The 18,729-nt window shown below is 43.9% G+C and overlaps 1 protein-coding gene across 1 annotated transcript in view; it reads right to left on the bottom strand.

The window, feature by feature from the left end:
- The window catches only part of LOC124593934, a 278,695-nt gene that overhangs the window by 154,740 nt on the left and 105,226 nt on the right, over nt 1–18,729 (bottom strand). Inside the window, exon 2 of the mRNA XM_047132283.1 lies at nt 13,697–13,803. Within this exon, the coding sequence (XP_046988239.1) occupies nt 13,697–13,795 (99 nt within the window). The 5' untranslated portion in view covers nt 13,796–13,803. The remainder of the gene's footprint in view (nt 1–13,696; nt 13,804–18,729) is intronic.

Genomic DNA, 18,729 nt, shown 5'->3' with positions numbered 1-18,729 from the left:
ACTTGCTGCTTACAACAGCGACGTCCACTTTATTCTTCCCCCTCAAACTTGCATTTAATATTGTTCTGCTGTGTACAGAGTTTGCTCTGCCGGCACCGTTGGTTGTATGTTACCAACGATACGGAATACTATCGATAGGTTTACTGACAAGGAGTTGGGCGACATGAATTTCGTGTGTGGTTTCACTGACAAGGGGAGGCCACAACGTTTGGAACGCGGTTTTACTGCAAACTTCGTACACTCGTAGTACTCCATGAGGACAACAAAATGTGTAAGCAGTAGCGCGTACTTCAGGCGTTATTGAGAAAATCGCAAGATAATTTCGGTCGTCAAATATATATATATGCGTGGCCATTTTTACCATGAAGCGGCTGCAGCTGAGTGGCGCCGGCACGGTAGCTCAGCGTGTTCGGTCAGAGGGTTTAGTTACCCTCTGCAATAAAAAAAAAATTGAGTAAACGGATGAACGAACAACCTGAACGAGTGTCATCGGACGTCCACCACGAACAAATTCAACGAACAACATATAGAACAAAAAATGAGATAAAAAAAAGCGTGTTCGATCAGAGCGATAGCTACCCTTTCTAATAAAAAAAATACTGAGAGAACTGATCAACGAACAAACTGTACGGGTGTCATCGGACGTCCGCCCTGAACAAATTCAACGAACAATATAGAACAAAGTGTTTTTAAACAAAAAAAGTGGTTGGCGTTCAAGCCGCTGGATCGCTAGATCGAGTTCCGTTCGTTAGGTTTTTTTTTATTTTTTTATTTTCAACACAGTCATTTTCTTTACTATTTGTATTCAAATTGATATAATGGGAAAAATACGTGTAATTGGATGAACTTTTATTAAATTTACAATGTTATTTGGCAGTCTACTAATTTTTATTATCACAAATAATATAATATTCGTAACTATCGCCTTGTAAACGACCAAACGCATGAAGTGATACTGAAAATGTATGCTTGTCCGTGTCTTCAAAACTGTTCGTTTTAATCGAAAGAGAACGAGAAATTGCTTCTCAGAAGACGCTATTGGCCGGCCGAAGTGGCCGTGCGGTTAAAGGCGCTGCAGTCTGGAACCGCAAGACCGCTACGGTCGCAGGTTCGAATCCTGCCTCGGGCATGGTTGTTTGTGATGTCCTTAGGTTAGTTAGGTTTAACTAGTTCTAAGTTCTAGGGGACTAATGACCTCAGCAGTTGAGTCCCATAGTGCTCAGAGCCATTTGAACCATTTTTGAAGACGCTATTAAAATACACTCGATACTGTATAACCAATTATCAGCGCCGATTTTTAAGGAAATACTGCGTTATGCATGCTTTCCTTCCAAATTATAGTCTGAAAGAGAGGTTTTTGAAAATGTTAACGAGGTTTGTTTTTCCACGCAAAACGTCAAAAGACCTTCCGTACGCGGAAACATAGCATTTATTCAATGCAGCTGGTGCCGTTTAATTTTATGTTTTCCATGTTTTTACGAAAAATACCATCCTGCAACTTTTGCTCGTAATGTCTAAAGGGACGATTAATTCTACATCTTCGAAAGCCGTTGGTGCCGGTCAAAACGTGGAGGTAACAAGTCGTTTCGGGCTCCATCCAGGTATAAGGGATATATCAAATCACGGACAAGCATACATTTTCAGTATCACTTTATGCGTTTGGCCGTTTACTAGTCGATGGTTATGAATATTACATTATTTGTGATAATAAAAATTAGTAGACTGCCAAATAACATTGTAAATTTAATAAAAGTTCATCCGATTATACGTATTTTCCCCATTATATCAATTGTAAAATAAATATTAAAGAAAATGACTGTGTTGAAAATAAAAAAAAAAAAAAACAGACGAACGGGACTCGATCCAGTGACTACGGGGCTTGAACGTTAACCACTTTTTTTTTTTCATGGAAAAAATGACCACGCACAGGTATATATTTGACGACTGAAATTATCTTGCGATTTTCTCAATAACGCTTGAGAAATGGCTCTGAGCACTATGGGACTTAACATCTATGGTCATCAGTCCCCTAGAACTTAGAACTACTTAAACCTAACTAACCTAAGGACGTCACACAACACCCAGTCATCACGCGGCAGAGAAAATCCCTGACCCCGCCGGGAATCGAACCCGGGAACCCGGGCGTGGGAAGCGAGAACGCTACCGCACGACCACGAGATGCGGGCTAACGCTTGAGAAGTACGCGCTACTGCTTACACATTTTGTTATCCTCATGGAGTATTACGAGTGTACGAAGTTTGCGGTAAATCCGCGTTCCAAACGTCGTGGCCTCCCCTTGTGAGTGCAACGGAACAACGACTCAACTACGCTACGCTGACATGTTTCTTAAATGACGGCAGCCACATCACACTGCGTTGACTTCGTCTGAGGGCTGTAGCACTGCTCCGTTTTTTATGTCGAACATTTTCGTGATTGCATATCACGGCTTTTTCATTATTGTTAAGCGGTTCTTACACAAAATTGTTGAATGTTATAACAAACCGAATAAGTAATAACTACAATGACGGGAAAAATGGCAACACAAGAAAATGATTATTGTTAGTAAGGAATTTTCTGGTATACATTTGTATAGGTAACATATTTAAGTAATTAATTTTGTAATATCGCTGGATAACGTAATCGCGAGCTAAGCCATTGCAAATGTGAAATGGGAGGCACACTAACAACAGGTGTAACTGCCAGAATGCTGAATGCAACCATGCAAACGTGCACGCATTGTGTTTTACAGATTCCGGATGTCAGTTTGTGCGGTAGTATTGCTCTTGGTCGGTCAGTGCAGCGACTGTTAATGCTGTTTGTGGATGATGCTAGAATTGTCGTCCGATGATGTCCCATATGTGCTCAATTCGAGACAGATCTGGTGCTCGAGCAGGCCAAGGAAACATGTCGACACTCTGTAGAGCATGTTGGGTTACAACAATGGTATGTGGGCGAGGGTTATCCTGTTGGAAAACATCTCCTGGAATGCTTCTCAGGAATGGCAGCACAACAGGTCCAATCACCAGTCTGACGTAGAAGTTTGCAGTCAGGATGCGTGGATAACCACGAGAGCGCTCCTGCTGTCATACGAAATCACACCCCAGATCATAACTCCAGGTGCAGGTCCAGTGTGTCTAGCAAGCAGACAGATTGACTGCAAGCCCTGGAATGGTCTTCTAAGCAACATACCACCCGTCACTGGCACCGAGGCAGAACCGGCTTTCATCAGAAAACAGAACAGACCTTCACACTGTCCTTCAATGAGCTCTCGCTTGGCGACACTGAAGTTGCAAATGGCGGTGATGTGGGGTCCGTGAAATGCAGGCTACAGGGCGCCTGGTTCGGAACTTTCCTTGAAGTAAACGATTTGTAACAGTTCGTTGTGTCACTGTGGTGCAACTGCTGCTCAAATTACTGCTGCAGACGCAGTACGATGCGCCGGAGCCTTACGCCAAACTCGATGGTCTTCGCTGCTGGTAGTAGCACGTGGCAGTCCGGAGCCCGATCCTCTTGCGACCGTACACTCTCCTGACCAGCGCTGCCAGCATTCACCCTCGTGGCTACTTTCCTGCCAAGTCTTTGTGCACTGTCGCAGAAGGAACATTTAACTTGTCTTAGCCCTGTTACACTACCTCGTTCAAATTCAGTGAGGTGTTGATGAAAATTGGTTCAAATGGCTCTGAGAACTATGGGACTTAACATCTGAGGTCATCCGTCCCCTAGAACTTAGAACTACTTAATCCTAACTAACCTAAGGACATCACACACATCCATGCCTGAGGCAGGATTTGAACTTGCGTCGTAGCGGCTACGCCGTTCCAGAATGCAGCGCCTAGAACCGCTCGGCCACATCAGCCGGCTTAGGTGTTGATAACGGCAGTTTTGTCCCCTTAAAGGCATTCTTCAGTAACAGCGCCTCACCACGCCCTAGCTCAAAGGTAAATGACACTAGTGGCAGTTGCAACGTGTATTTACAGCAAACCTGTTTTGAATCCTCATAGCGGCACTACCAGCGCCACCCTTACGCGACTGGCGCGAATTTGAATACACATCATCAAAAAATGGCTCTGAGCACTATGCGACTTAACTTCTGAGGTCATCACTCGCCTAGAACTTAGACCTAATGAAACCTAACTAACCTAAGGACATCACGCACATCCATGCCCGAGGCAGGAGTCGAACCTGCGACCGTAGCGGTCGCTCGGCTCCAGACTGTAGCTCCTAGAACCGCACGGCCACACCGGCCGGCACACATCATCTTTCAGAAGTAGAAACACACGTAGTAACTTTGGTCTATCTCGCATAACTCCTTCCTGGTGCTGTGATTTTTATTTTCGTCAGTGTACGTTATTATTCTGTAACGAACCACCGGTGCTTTATGCCAAAGTATTCAGAAGCTATCTATGAAACACATCTGAAATTTTATAGGCGTACGTGGGGTTCAGCTTCCTCTAGACGTATACTCCACCAACCACCTAATGGTGTCTGGCGGACGGTACTTTGTGCACCAATGTCATCCTTTACCCGCACCAGTCGGGGATGTCCTAGGTGGGGAGAATGATTGTTCGTGTGACATCGTGTGGGTCCGAACCTCTCCAATTTTACATTCATGGCCTATTCGCGAGATATACATAGGAGGGAGTAATATATCGATTGGCTCTTCTAGGAACGTACGTTCTCGGAATTTCAACAGCAAAGCACATCACGGTGTCCAATGCCTCTCTTGCAGCGCCTGCCACCGGTTTGACTGAGCTTCTTCGTGACGCTTTCGCCATTACAAAAGGAACCTGTAAAGAAACGCGTTGCTCTTCTTTGGATCTTCAGTATTTCTTATATCAGTCTGATCTGGTACGGATCCCAGACTGACGAGCAAAATTCAACTATTGGTCAAAGGAGGGTTTTGCAAGCTTCCTGCTTTGTGGATGGACCACAGTTCCTGAGGATTCCTTCCCTGAATATCAGTCTGGCGTCTTCCTTACCTGAGATTATTTTTATGTGGTTGTTCCACTTTAAATCGCTCCGTACACATACTCCTAATTATTTTATGGACAGTTTTTGATGTTGCTGAGCAACAGTAATACGATAATTTTTAAATGAACACACCGCTATTTGACTGTATTGTTATTTATTTAATTACGACCCAGGTTTCGGCCTTTTATGCCATTTTCTTTATATATCTCTTGTATACCAAAGTAAACCTGTTTTTATTAAATATGACGTGCTCACACTATCATTTACTGATCTTTTTACAAGATGATGATTTTACATCTGGCATTTCATGGGGAGCGAATATTTTTCTTAATTTATGGACGATTTTGAGCTTGATGTTCTACAATATATGTTAATGACATAAAACACAGTCGCTTGAAAATGGCATAAAAGGCCGAAACCTGGTTCATAATTAAATAAACAACAATGCATTCAAATAGCGGTGTCTTAATTTCAAAATTGTTTTAGGGATGTGGCCTATAGTTTATACACGTGCTCGTATTGGAATCAGATTTGTTTGTGTCAAGACTATGCGTGGGAAATGCACACCGTAAAGACGGCTCACCAAAGAACATATATCAGAGGATCTTCACTCATAATGAATATACAATTTCCAAAGTATGTAATACCGACACTGCATCTAACGAGTGGTTGGGGAGGGGGCGAGGAGGGGGGGGGGGGGGGAGAAAGTGATCACAATCATTCTTGACAAACTGCCTGTTGGCTTCTGTGTCGGGTTCTTTGGCGGACGTTCGTCTGATGATTTTTCTGACATTTCGCCATCACAAGTGGCTGGCACGGTCGAAGTTTCACCCTCCATTGCTAGTGGTGGACTCGAGCCGAGCTCGCGGCCGCATACACTATGTGCCTGGCGCGCCAACGTCCAAGGGCTTCTCCGCGGTCATTTCCAGTGCGGTTCTCCAGTTACCTGCAACGGTCGTTCACTGCAACGCGGAAAGCAGGGATCCGTTTACCTTGAGGCTTTCTTCTTTCTTGTTGGAGCTATCCTCGTGTTTGTGTATTTCTATATCTTCTCTGAACAAGCGGCTGTGATAGTTCTTCTCTGCAGTCAGAACTTCCGTGTCGGCGTATTTTACTACGTGGTCGGTCTCACACAGCACGTGCTCTGCCACGGCCGATTGCTCCACCTGCCGCAACCTGCAATGCTGCTTATCTTCTGTGATCCTGGTATTGACTGATCGTGCAGTCATTCCAACATAAACTTTTCTGTATGTGCATGGTAAGCGGTATATTCCCGACATTGCCACTGGGTGCCTTTTATCCTGTGCCGATTTGAGACACTCTTTGATCTTCGTCCGTTTTAAAATAGTCTTTACGCCGCGTTTGCGCAATGTACGCTTGGTTCTGTCCCTCACTCTAGGAATGTATGGCAAAAAGGCCATTGGAATGACTGCACGATCAATGAACACCAACATCACGGAACACAAGCGACATTGCAGGTTGGGGCAGGTGGAAAAATCAGCCATGGCACTGCACGCGCTGTGTGAGGCCGACCACGTAATAAAATTCGCCGACACGGAAGTTCTGGCTGTAGAGAAGAGCTATCATATCCGCTTGTTCAGAGAAGATATAGAAATACGCAAACACGAGAATAGCTTCAACAAGAAAGAAGAAAGGCTCAATGTAAACGGATCCTGGCAGACGATCGTCACAGGTAGCAAGAGGAGAACCGCATCGGAAATGACTACGGAGAAGCCCTTGGACGTTGGCGCCCCAGGTACTGTACATACATTCTGCGGCCGCGAACTTGGCTCCAGTGCACCATCACCGAAGGAGAGCGAAACATTGACAATGCCAGCCACTGGTGCTGTTGAAACGTCAGAAAAATCATCAGACTAACGTCGGCCAAAGAACCAGAGACAGAAGCGGACAAAGTTTGTCAACAAGTGGACACGAAAGCCTTATCATTTTTGTACAATCGTTCTTATTAAGACATCGTCTAAACATACGAGCAACGCACATCAGGGCGAATAGAAAAACGATGACAACAAGTAGAACAAGACCGAAAACTTTCATCACAAACAACAAACACACAGATTAGGAGATCGTCTCAGGTCACCATCGGCAGCTGTCAATACAATCACGGTTCGTCCCCACGGCTGACGCAGTACAAACAAAAAATAAATGTACAAAATAGAGAGCGCAAATGTACATTACTTAGGGAACGATTATAAATCAATTCAGAGTGAACGATCGTGAATCAATTGCAATTGCATAGTTACATTCTTAAGTGCGTTAACGACGCTACACGTAGGAAAGCGAAGTGTATCATAATAACTGTGTTCAGAGAGAGCCTAAGAGTAAGCAGGACCCATCAAGGGAATACGCAGATGAACAGTAAAAGACGTCGCAGCTGCCGGCCGGTGTGGCTTAGCGGTTCTAGGCGATTCAGTCTAGAACCGAGCGACCGCTACGGTCGCAGGTTCGAATCCTGCCTCGGGCAGGGATGTGTGTGATGTCCTTAGGTTAGTTAGGTTTAAGTAGTTCTAAGTTCTAGGAGACTGATAACCTCAGATGTTGGGTCCCATAGTGCTCAGAGCCATTTATGACATCGCAGCTGAATATGAGTAGAAGAGGTGTTGCTTTTGTAATCAATAAGTCGAAAACTAGTCTGATGCCGCTTACCAAGTAGCTTATCTTGTGTATATATCTTCATATCTGCAACTTGCATCCATTTGAATATGCTTAATGCTGTCAAACCTCAGCGTCCCTCTACAACATTTACCCGTCCATCCACACTCCTTCCATTAACAAATGAGCCATTGCTTCATCTCTCAGGATGTGTCATATCAGCCTATGAAATGTTTCTGTCAGTTTGTGCCATAAAGGCCTTTTCTACATAATTACATTAATTTAAAACTTGATTTGAGGCATGTGGAATGTTGTGTTGGTGGTGGATTGCTCTGAATAATTCACGCTTTATGGGCGGCCCTTTATCAATTTTCTGCTTCTGTTGCATTTTGGCGTTTCTGTTATCGATGTACATTGGCAGTTTGATGTTGTTTATGTTGAAGTTATCACGGAGCATGTCTAAAATACGGACATTTTTGTTTCGTGACATTCTGACTGGACGTAAATTCTGTACAGTAGTGAATTTTGGCTGCAATGAGAGATGAATTACAATCCTTCTGTAGACAACTCTTTCTTGAGTTTTTGCTGTTATAGCACATTGGTATTTTTATTCTGACCTGTAGCCTAGTGATGTCTAGATTAGGTGGGAACGCGACAGTTTCATTATGAGTTAACGATGTCACCAAATATGAAAGCAAAAAACTGGTTGGTTGTGGTGACTGGGTGGCCTGTAGCGTAGTTCGAGGCCTAGTTTACGTTCAGAGGCAATAGTTTGCTTCTGAGTTGGCGAGCCCAACGAATGCGAAAGCCGGAAAACTGATTACGTTGTCCTTATGAGATGTAGCGTACCCCAAAGTCAATGTAAGAGTGATGTCTGTAAATCTGTGACAGTATTGGCAGTGATAAGTGGGTATTAATATAAGTTCCACTAATAGCTTTTTCTGCGTTGCACAGACTCTTGTGGTCAGACCTCATCGACTGGGGTGGTTCTGCGTGATGGATCTGTTTCGCCGAAATCACAATAAATAAATAAATAAATAAATTGTTAAGCGCATTTATTTTCAGAGATGTTATCTTTTAATTTTCGGACTTGAGTTCGTTTCCAATTGTCTTATAAGAACAACCCATACATGATAATGCTGCATTTGGTGTTCTTCTAAGTAGGCAATGAGAAATACCGAAGAAGGTGACTTCAGCCTCTTTTGAGCGGACAGTTCGATCTGACTCCATTGTGTTTTCTGCTACGGCAAAAAAAGGCTAAAATGGCTTTGAGCACTATGGGACTTAACATCTGAGGTCATAAGTCCCCTAGAACTTAGAATTACTTAAACCTAACTAACCTAAGGACATCACACACATCCATGCCCGAGGCAGGATTCGAACCTGTGACCGTAGCTGTAGCGCGGTTCCAGACTGAAGCGCCTAGAACCGCTCGGCCACTGTGGTCGGCTCTGCTCCGGCCTTCTAACGAGTTCGCAACAGGAATCTTGTCCTTATGGAACACGAAAGCAATGTAGTGAAATAGTGCATGTCGCCCGGTTTTATAGCCAGTAGCAGAAAGTGTCCAAAGTGTGGTGGTGATATGAACCTTATTTGTTGTACAGAAGGTAAACATAGGGAGCAATGGAACTGTAAAAAGACTGATCAGAGAATTAGTTACAGCATTAGAAAAAATTCGTGGTTTGAGGGAAGCAAGTTAAGTATCGCAAAAATTCTACAGTTACTTGTCGCTGGGTCAACCAACGAAAGTGAGAAACTTGGTGGCGACGAGGCTATGTTTGGAAGAAGAAAATACGGCAGAGAGAACATAAAAAACAGGAAGGAGAGTTTTCGGGAAAATCCAAAGAGGAACTCATAAGTGTTTTTTTCAAAGTTGTTCCCAAATGTAACGAAGAAGGTGCTGCCTAGTATCATCAGCGGGTACATCCTTCCAGGAAAGGCTGTCATTTCCGACTCTTTTTGGTTGTACGAAAGGTTGAACGATGAAGGGTATAAGCATATACTGTCAACTATAAACTGATGTTTAAGGATCCCGAAACGGGTGCACACGCAAACAGCATCGAAGACACCTGGCCGGCCATAAGGAGACCTCCTCATGGAACCAGACAGTGCAAAAAACTTTTTGAAAGGTGTTATAATGTGTGTGACGCAGAAGATACAGTCAAAAAGGAGAAAAGGAGGGTTTGTTTGTGGGTTATAGGGAGAGTGCAGCCATGGTGTACAAGTCGCAGCGTGATTTGCTGGTTTCAGTAAGATCCTGGTGTTATTATTTTCATTTTTTCTGGAAATCTTTCCTTGTTTTTGTATTTTTATTTTCTTGGAGATGTTGCCCTTCTTTGTAAATAAATAAAAGGTCGTTTGTTTTTGTTGCATCCGTTTCGCTTCCTTGTCATTAGTGGGCTGTAATATATGGCGTTTCTTGAATACAAGGAAGCGAAATATGTGTAGCACAAAAATAAAATCTCGTTTTGCTGCTTAGACAGGTCACATCCCAAAGAACATAACATCACTCGTGTTAAATAGTTTATTATGTGTTTTTTGTATCTGTGTTTCTCCATGAAACTTCAGTCCCATTGTACTAACTATACGCACTACGCTAAAGAATGTGAAAAATGCAATAATTTTTCGCCCACTCTTGGAACCGAAACGTTCTTATTGGCTTCACGAATCAGCTCTTCCGCCATCTTACATTCCATTCACTGCTCGCAGCAGGCGTTACCAGCACACGCTTTACGGTAATAACACTTACGGACGCCTCCTCTAGCATTACCTTTCCTCAACAGAAGTAATCGATACCAGTATTATTTTTCGAATTTTGAACAGGTCAGTACTATCTTAGTTACTTTTCTGAAAACTTTCATGTAATTTCAAACATAGTATGTTATATTTCAAGCTAAAATGTATGAAAATTAATTACTCTACGAAATTTTTTAGCCTCGATGTTATAGTCGATAAGTACTAGTTCTGAATGTACAGTTAAAATTATTTTTGGCACATTTGAAATTACGAACTATGGGCACACTAAAAATTTCTATTATTAATCACGCAATCCTGTACTGTATACTATGTTCATTTCTGGATTCATTTATGAAATAATAATGTAAATTAATAATATAACGAAAACTAGTAGGGATTCATTTGTTACGAAAAATTGTAAGCCCTTTGGAATATTGTTATTTCCGCAGAGTATGAGAGTCGAAAGCATGCCTCTGATGTGATCGGACGTATTTTTGTATTTTGTGCGAACAATGTAATTTCGACTTTGTTAACGTGAAAAATCAAAAGACTGTATGATATACTAAAACCTTCAAATTTATTTAGATCAAGCCAGCCATGAGGATCTAAAATGTGACATTTTCAGCTTCAGGAATCTGATCCCTACACAAGAAGAACTTGAGCCAAATCTGCATTACAAGCTAAGTAAACTAGAAAGTTTATTGTTGCCTTTGCTCCTCTAAAATCTTCATAAAATGTGGACATAAGTTGGACCAAACTGCTGAGGTCATCGGTCCCTAGGCTTACGCACTACTTAGGTAATCTAACTTTAACTTACGCTGAGGACAACACAGACCCATGCCCGAGGGAGGACTCGAACCTCCGACGGAGGGGGGGGGGGGGGAGGGGCGAACCGTGGCAAGGCGCCCTCAGACAGCACGGATGGAATTAGGAAGGAGGGGATTACAACGTGATCGAAGCCAGATAGTGGGTACTGGTTTTTTTTCCGCGGTCTTGCTTTGTGCTCATAGTTGGAACTACTTCTACATTACCCGTGGGTGGATTTGTGTTGATAATCTTTTGTGTGCTCAGCTGGCAATAAACCATGTTCTTCCTGCCACTATATTTAACAAATTCAGACCAAATGTAGCTTGTATTTTGAAGTTCTGCAACCTCTATGCTCGATTAAAGGCTCCAACATTCCACGCTCCACCCTATAGAATTCCAGTTATGTTTCTTCTGAAGACTGTATCCTACTGAATATACCTCACCCGTGTAGCCGAGTAGAGAACTATTCTAGTCCGTAGCACTATCGGTATACCATACAGTACAGACGTATATCTTCGGAAAACACGGTAGTGGCTGTAACTCCCCCTTACTTTGAGCTGTCTGCATTAGCGACATACACTGTGTGATCAAAAATATCCGGACACTCCAAAAAACATACGTTTTTCATATTACGCGCATTGTGCTGCCACCTGCTGCCAGGTAATTCATATCAGCGAACTCAGTAGTCATTAGACATCGAGAGAGAGCAGAATGGGGCGCTCCGCGGAACTCACGGACTTTGAACTTGGTCAGGTGATTGGGTGTCACTTGTGTCACACGTCTGTACGCGAGATTTCCACACTCCTAAACATCCCAAGGTCCACTGTTTCCGATGTGATAGTGAAGTGGAAACGTGAAGGGACACGTACAGCAGTATAGCACAAAAGCGTACGGGCCGACCTCGTCTGTTGACTGATAGAGACCGCCGACAGTTGAAGAGGGTCGTAATGTATAATAGGCAGACATATATCCAGGCCATCATACAGGAATTCCAAACTGCATCAGGATCCTCTGCAAGTACTATGACAGGCGGGAGGTGAGAAAACTTGGATTTCATGGTCGAGCGGCTGCTCATAAGCCTCACACACGCCGGTCAATCCCAAACGGCGCCTCACTTGGTGTAAGGAGCGTAAACATTGGGCGATTGAACAGTGAAAAAATGTTGTGTGGAGTGACGAATCATGGTACACAATGTGGCGATCCGATGACAGGGTGTGGGTATGGCGAATGCCCGGCAAACGTCATCTGCCAGCGTGTGTAGTGCCAACAGTAAAATACTGAGGCGGCGGTGTTCTGGTGTTTTTCATGGAGGGGGCTTGCACCCCTTGTTTTGCGCGGCACTATCTCAGCACAGGACTACACTGATTTTTTAAGCACCTTCTTGCTTCGCACTGTTGAAGAGTTTTTTGGGGATGGCGATTGCATCTTTCAACACGATCAAACACCTTTTCATAATGCTTACACGACAGTAACATCCCTGTAATGGGCTGGCCTGCACAGAGTCCTGACCTGAATCCTACAGAACACCTTCGGGTTATTCTGGAACGCCGACTTCGTGCCAGGGCTCACCGACCGACATCGATACCTCTCCTCGGTGCACCACTCCGTGAAGAATGGGCTGCCATTCCCCAAGAAACCTTCCAGCACCTCATTGAACGTGTGCCTGCGAGAGTGGAAGCTGTCATCAAGGCTAAGGGTGGGCCAACACCATACTGAATTCCAGCATTAACGATGGAGGGCGCCACGAACTTTTATCATTTTCATCCACGTGTCCGGATACTTTTTATCACATGGTGTAGCAACACCATGCTGGCTGGTGTTCCAAGTTGAGATCAGTCAGTCATAAGGACTCTTGCTCCTGCAACTTTTATGAAAGCTGACGCCCCTGTTCAGGAACCATATCTTAGCCTGGCCTCTTCATAGGTACCTCTCTGATGCGATTACACCCACAGTAATGCTACGTTATCATCGCTCGCAAGGAGCCCCATCGCGCCGTGGGCGTATAGTCTCACAAAACGTTGCAGTCTGAAACATCGCGCCGGCCGCGGTGGCCGACCGGTTCTAGACGCTTCAGTCCGGAACAGCGCGACTGCTACGGTCGCAGGTTCGAATCGTGCCTCGGGCATGGATGTGTGTGATGTCCTTAGGTTAGTTACGTTCAAGTAGTTCTAAGCTCTATGGGACTGATGACCTCAGATGTTAAGTCCCATAGTTCTCAGAGCCATTGGAAACCCCTATTTTTTTTTTTAACATCGCTCTTAATGAATCTCCGACTAACAGAGTATGTGACATAATGATCGCCTCTCCCTCGTCGTTCCCTCCATCCTTTCACTCTGTCCCTGACAGACACTTAGAGCTTATAATCATGTGACGTTGCGTTGGCACTGGTAGTACCGAGGCTGCCGAAATGAACATCTCAGTATCGGCAACCGTACATAGGGACCACTTATGTGTCTATTACAAAAGGGGTGACGTCAAAGAAGAAAGAGAAGAAGAGCTTGAGAGACGATATTACTTAGGTACGAGCAGGTTACGTAGATATGAGCTGAGGCCGAGTTGGAGGCCTGTTTACCTGGTCGCTGCAGCTGACGTTCTTCGGCGTCAGCGGACACTCCAAGCCGGCAGCCGTCCTGACACTCGTCGCTATGGTCAGCAAGAGCAGCGCCAGCATGCTCCGCCCTGCAACACCATCAACAAACAACGACACGTCACTCACCAGGCTCAACAACCACACCTCAGACAGTTATAGTTCCAAGTGGCCCCTTCAGGTACCAGTTGTGTACAAAATCGATGTGGACACATTCATTGGATCCTGTGGTGTCGCACAGTGTCGATACCACACCAGACAGAACGCATCGCGAGGTTTGCAGTAAACCGTGTGACGGCCTCGCCAATCCGCGGCCGGCTCGAGTACACACCTCCTGCTGCTTGTGCACGTAGCGTCACCACCGAGCTGGCATAAGAAGACGCCGCAACGGAGCCAGCACAGTCAACTAGAAGAAGCAGCCGAGGCCTCAGCAGGGGTAACAGCAGTTTCTCTCTATTGTGATTATGTGTAACGACTGGACTTTGCCTAATGGTCTCTTTAGAAGTTGCTGTTCCAAGTTGAGGAAAGTCACTGTACCATTCAGATTACTTGTCCTTCCAATCACTTCCGCTTTCTTTTTAAGCGTCTGCCCCAAGAGCTGAATGGTCAGCGCGTTGGAAGGCCATGCAAGGGGTCCCGGGTTCGATTCCCGGCTAGGGTGGAGATTTTCTCGCCTCAGGAACTGGGTGTTGTGCTGTACTCATCATCATTTCATTCCCACTGTCAACGCGCAAGTCGCCCAATGTGGCGTCGCACTCAATAAGACTTGCACTTGGCGGCCGAACTTCCCGCCTGGGAACTCCCGGCCACTGACGCCATACGCCCATTTCCATTTTCTTTTTAAGCACCCACTATTCCTCGGCACCCACCTCTGGCGAATCCAACGTCTTCGACAACCGCTGCGAACGGGTCAACGTCCATTGGGCAATGTAACATCGTCTTTATCTGCAGGGGGCCTGACGAGGAAACGCACATTGTTAACAGGTGGTAGCTTGAACCAGACTGAAAGAATACAGCAGGTAAAAACGTGTTTTACTCTCAACGATTTCGGAGATAACTGAAACATTACGTGTCAACCGTATCTCCTTTCTGTTAAAAGCACTACACTTATCTGAATTCATGAAGCTATATCTGATAACTGTTTTGCACATTATTCTGTCCTGCGTAACACGTCTTTATTTCCTGCTTCATCTATCCAATGTCAAATCCATCTTATGGCGACATTCTTATGCCTCCATAATCAGTATAGTCCATTTACACCGCCCAGATGAGTGCTAGCCAATTCGTAATCAAGTGTCTTGCGGAGCGTTTACCGAACCAACTTCACACTATTTCTCGACCGTTCAAGACTCGAACACAACAAAATAATTTCGCACTCTGGGGACAGAGCTGATGATCTAAATTTCGTGATAAGATCTCGTCCGAAACGGAAACCGCCTTTGTTTTAATGTTGCCACTTCGATTCGCGTATCATATACGTAACACTTCCCCCCCCCCCCCCCCTTTCGCGATAATACAGAACGAACTGCCCCTCTTCCAATATCTTTGAAGTCCTCCATCAATCATACATCGTAAGAATCGAATACCGCACAGTAGTACTCTAACAGAGAACCTATGAAAGTAGTTTTGGCAGTCTCTTTAGTAGACATGTTGCGTCTTCTAAGTGTTCTGACGATAAATCGCACTCTTTGGTTTGTTTTCCACACAGCATTACCTACAATTTAACCTGCACGTAATTGTAATCCCTAGGTATTTAGCTGAATTCACATCCTTTAGATGTGTGTAATTTTGTGTAACAGAAATTTAACGGATTCCTTTTAGTATTCATACGGATGACACCCATTTTTCGTTATTTAGGGTCAGTTGCCATATTTCACACTATACAGATGTCTTGTCTAAATCATTTTGCAATGATTTTGGTAGATGTAAATCACAGCATCATCTGTAAACAGAGGATTGTTTAGATTGTCTCCTAAATCTTTCATATAAATTAAAAATAACAGAGAGCCTATAACATCTCCTTCGCGAATGCTAGATATCACTTCTGCTTTACTCGATGACTTTCCGTCGATTATTACGAACTGTTACCTTTCTGACAGGAAACCACGAAGCCAGTATCACAACTGAAACGATACTGCAAAGGCACGCAATTTTATTAGAAGCTACTTGTGAGGAGCGATGTCAAAAGCTTTCTTGGAATCTACCGATATGGAATTCATTTGAGGGCGTCCGTCGACAGTACTCATTACTGCGTGCGAATAATGAGCTTGTGCTTCACAGCAACAATATTGTCTGCATACGTTCTGACTGCGTGTCAGTAGACCATTTTCTTCGAAATGATTCATAACGTTCGAGCACAGTGCATGTGTCAATATCCTACTGCAAATCGACGTTAGTGATGTGGGTTTGTAATACATCGCATTACTACTATTTCTTTTCTTGAGTATTGGTGTGACCTGTGCAACTTTCCATTCTTCAGGCAAGGAGCTTTCGTCGAGCGGTTGTGTATGGCAGTTAAGCATGGAGCTATAGTGTTAGCAGACTTTCCAAGTAAACTACTTGCTACAAAATCTGGACTGGAACACTTTCCTTTATTACGGGATTGAAGCTGCTTCGCCGGCCGCTGTGGCCGAGCGTTTCTAGGCGCTTCAGTCCGGAACCGCACTGCTGCTCTGCTGCTACGGTCGCAGGTTCGAATCCTGCCTCGGGCATGGATGTTTGTGATGTCCTTAGGTTAGGCTTAAGTGGTTCTAAGTTGATGACCTCAGGTGTTAAGTCCCATACTGCTCAGAGCCATTTTTAAGCTGCTTCGTTGCACCGAGGCTATCCACCCCTAGGTTAATCATGGGAGCTATTCTTCATTGAAATTCTGGAATAATTCTTTTGTTTTCTTTGGTGAAGGAATTTCAGAAAACCGTGTTTAGTAAGTCCATCAGTCTAAAACTGTAATCCATTACTCTATATTTCACCTACCGTAAATGACTTTCGAAATACGGAAGTAACTCTCTGGTATATAATCACATTTCTGCTCTCACGTGTAACTGACCTGATTACGTTCCAGACAATAAGATATTCAGCCTTCAGTTGCAAGGAAAATTTTTCTTTTTAGTTTCCTAGTTTTCGATGCCAATAATGGTATCTTCTTCAGAACCTATAAATTAACCGGTACGGACATATATTAAACATTGAAATACATCATCAATCTAATGATTTCATAACAAGGAACATCGTGATACTTACAAAAATTAAATTATTTTGAGGGCCAAACGTTGGCCATGCCGCAGAATAAAAACTAATACAGAATAAAGACGCATAATCATAAGATTATGTCTATCAATATTAAAAACAATAAGAAAAAGGAGATGGAGCTATGCCGGGCCAGGAATAAGGATCACACGTTAGCCTCAAGGGAAAACAAAATTACCTTGCAACTGAAGGCTGAATTTCTTATTGTCTGAACAATTCACGGTTGCTGAAGCGCTGCATTATGTTAAAGATTTGTGATTACGTTCCGTCTAAAGGCATGAATTTCGAAGTAGGGAAGTAACTCACTGTTCTCATATGTAACAGGGCTGATTTCATTTCGTCTAAAGTAGTGAATACTACTTTTTCTCCAAAAGGTAGACAGTAAACCAAATCGAAATAAACTCATGATAAAATACATTAGAGACGCCCAGAAAGCAGCGGTGGCACTTCTCGCTTTCACTTTGGTGACGTGACCGGAACAGCATGGCATGGCCTGACTCTACGAGATACCAAAATGTTTGAGGAGGTGTCGTGATAAATGACCGATTAACCGACGCCCGCAAAACGTGAAGGATGGTTGGAGCGAGATCCATGCCGTGCTCATCTCTAAATGAGGCGTATTCTCACTGATGAATGTCCACAACTCGGTAACACGGCCACTGACATTCGAGGCTAGTGCAGAACCCCTCTGTTCCACGGTTGATTGGTTCATTCCGGGTAGGGAACCAAACATAGAGGACGGCGGTCCCATCGAATTAGGGAAGAAGGGGGAAGGAAGTCGGTCATGCCCTCAAAGGAACCATCGCGGCATTTTCCTGATGCGATTTAAGAAAATCACGGAAAAACTGAATCAGAATGGCCAGACGTGGGTTTGAACCGCCGTCCTCGCGAATGCCAGTTCAGTGTGCTAACCACTGTGCCATCTCGTTCGATCTATTCCACGGTCTAGTATGTTTGCCACACACCGCAACAAACATTAATACGTAAGTACGATAGTTCCTAATTAACCACTCACAAAATATATTTTGTTCACAAAAATTTTTACACAAAGGTTTACAGATTGTTTTCATACTGTCATAACAAAAATTTTAAATGCGGTAATTTGTAACAGGATAATTATACGTATTTTAAGAGACATTTGGAGAAAAGAAAACCACTTGCATGAATATCAAGAGCAGGTGTTGACAGATGTGAAAATTACTGAACTATCAGTTTAATAAGCCACGCCTGCAAAACACTAACATGAATTCTTTACAAACGAATGGAAAAACTGGTAGAAGCCGACCTGGGGGAAGATCAGTTTAGATTCCGTAGAAATGTTGGAACACGTGAGGCAATATTGACCCTACGACTTATCTTAGAAGGTAGATTAAGGAAAGGCAAACCTACGTTTCTAGCATTTTTAGACTTAGAGAATGCTTTTGACAATGTTGACTGGAATACTCTCTTTCAAATTCTGAAGGTGGCAGGGGTAAAATACGGGGAGCGAAAGGCTGTTTACAATATCTAGAGAAACCAGATGGCAGCCATAAGAGTTGAGGGATATGAAAGGGAAGCAGTGGTTGGGAAGGGAATGAGACAGGGTTGTAGCCGATCTCCGATGTTATTCAATCTGTATATTGAGCAAGCAGTAAAGGAAACAAAAGAAAAATTTGGAGTAGGAATTAAAATTCAAGGATAAGAAATAAAAACTTTGAGGTTCGCCGATGACATTGTAATTCTGTCAGAGACAGCAAAGGACCTGGAAGAGCAGCTGAACGGGATGGACAGTG

The sequence above is a fragment of the Schistocerca americana genome, chromosome 2 (genome assembly GCF_021461395.2).
Source record: "Schistocerca americana isolate TAMUIC-IGC-003095 chromosome 2, iqSchAmer2.1, whole genome shotgun sequence".
NCBI lineage: Eukaryota > Metazoa > Arthropoda > Insecta > Orthoptera > Acrididae > Schistocerca > Schistocerca americana.
This window is presented reverse-complemented; position numbering and strand designations above follow the sequence as displayed.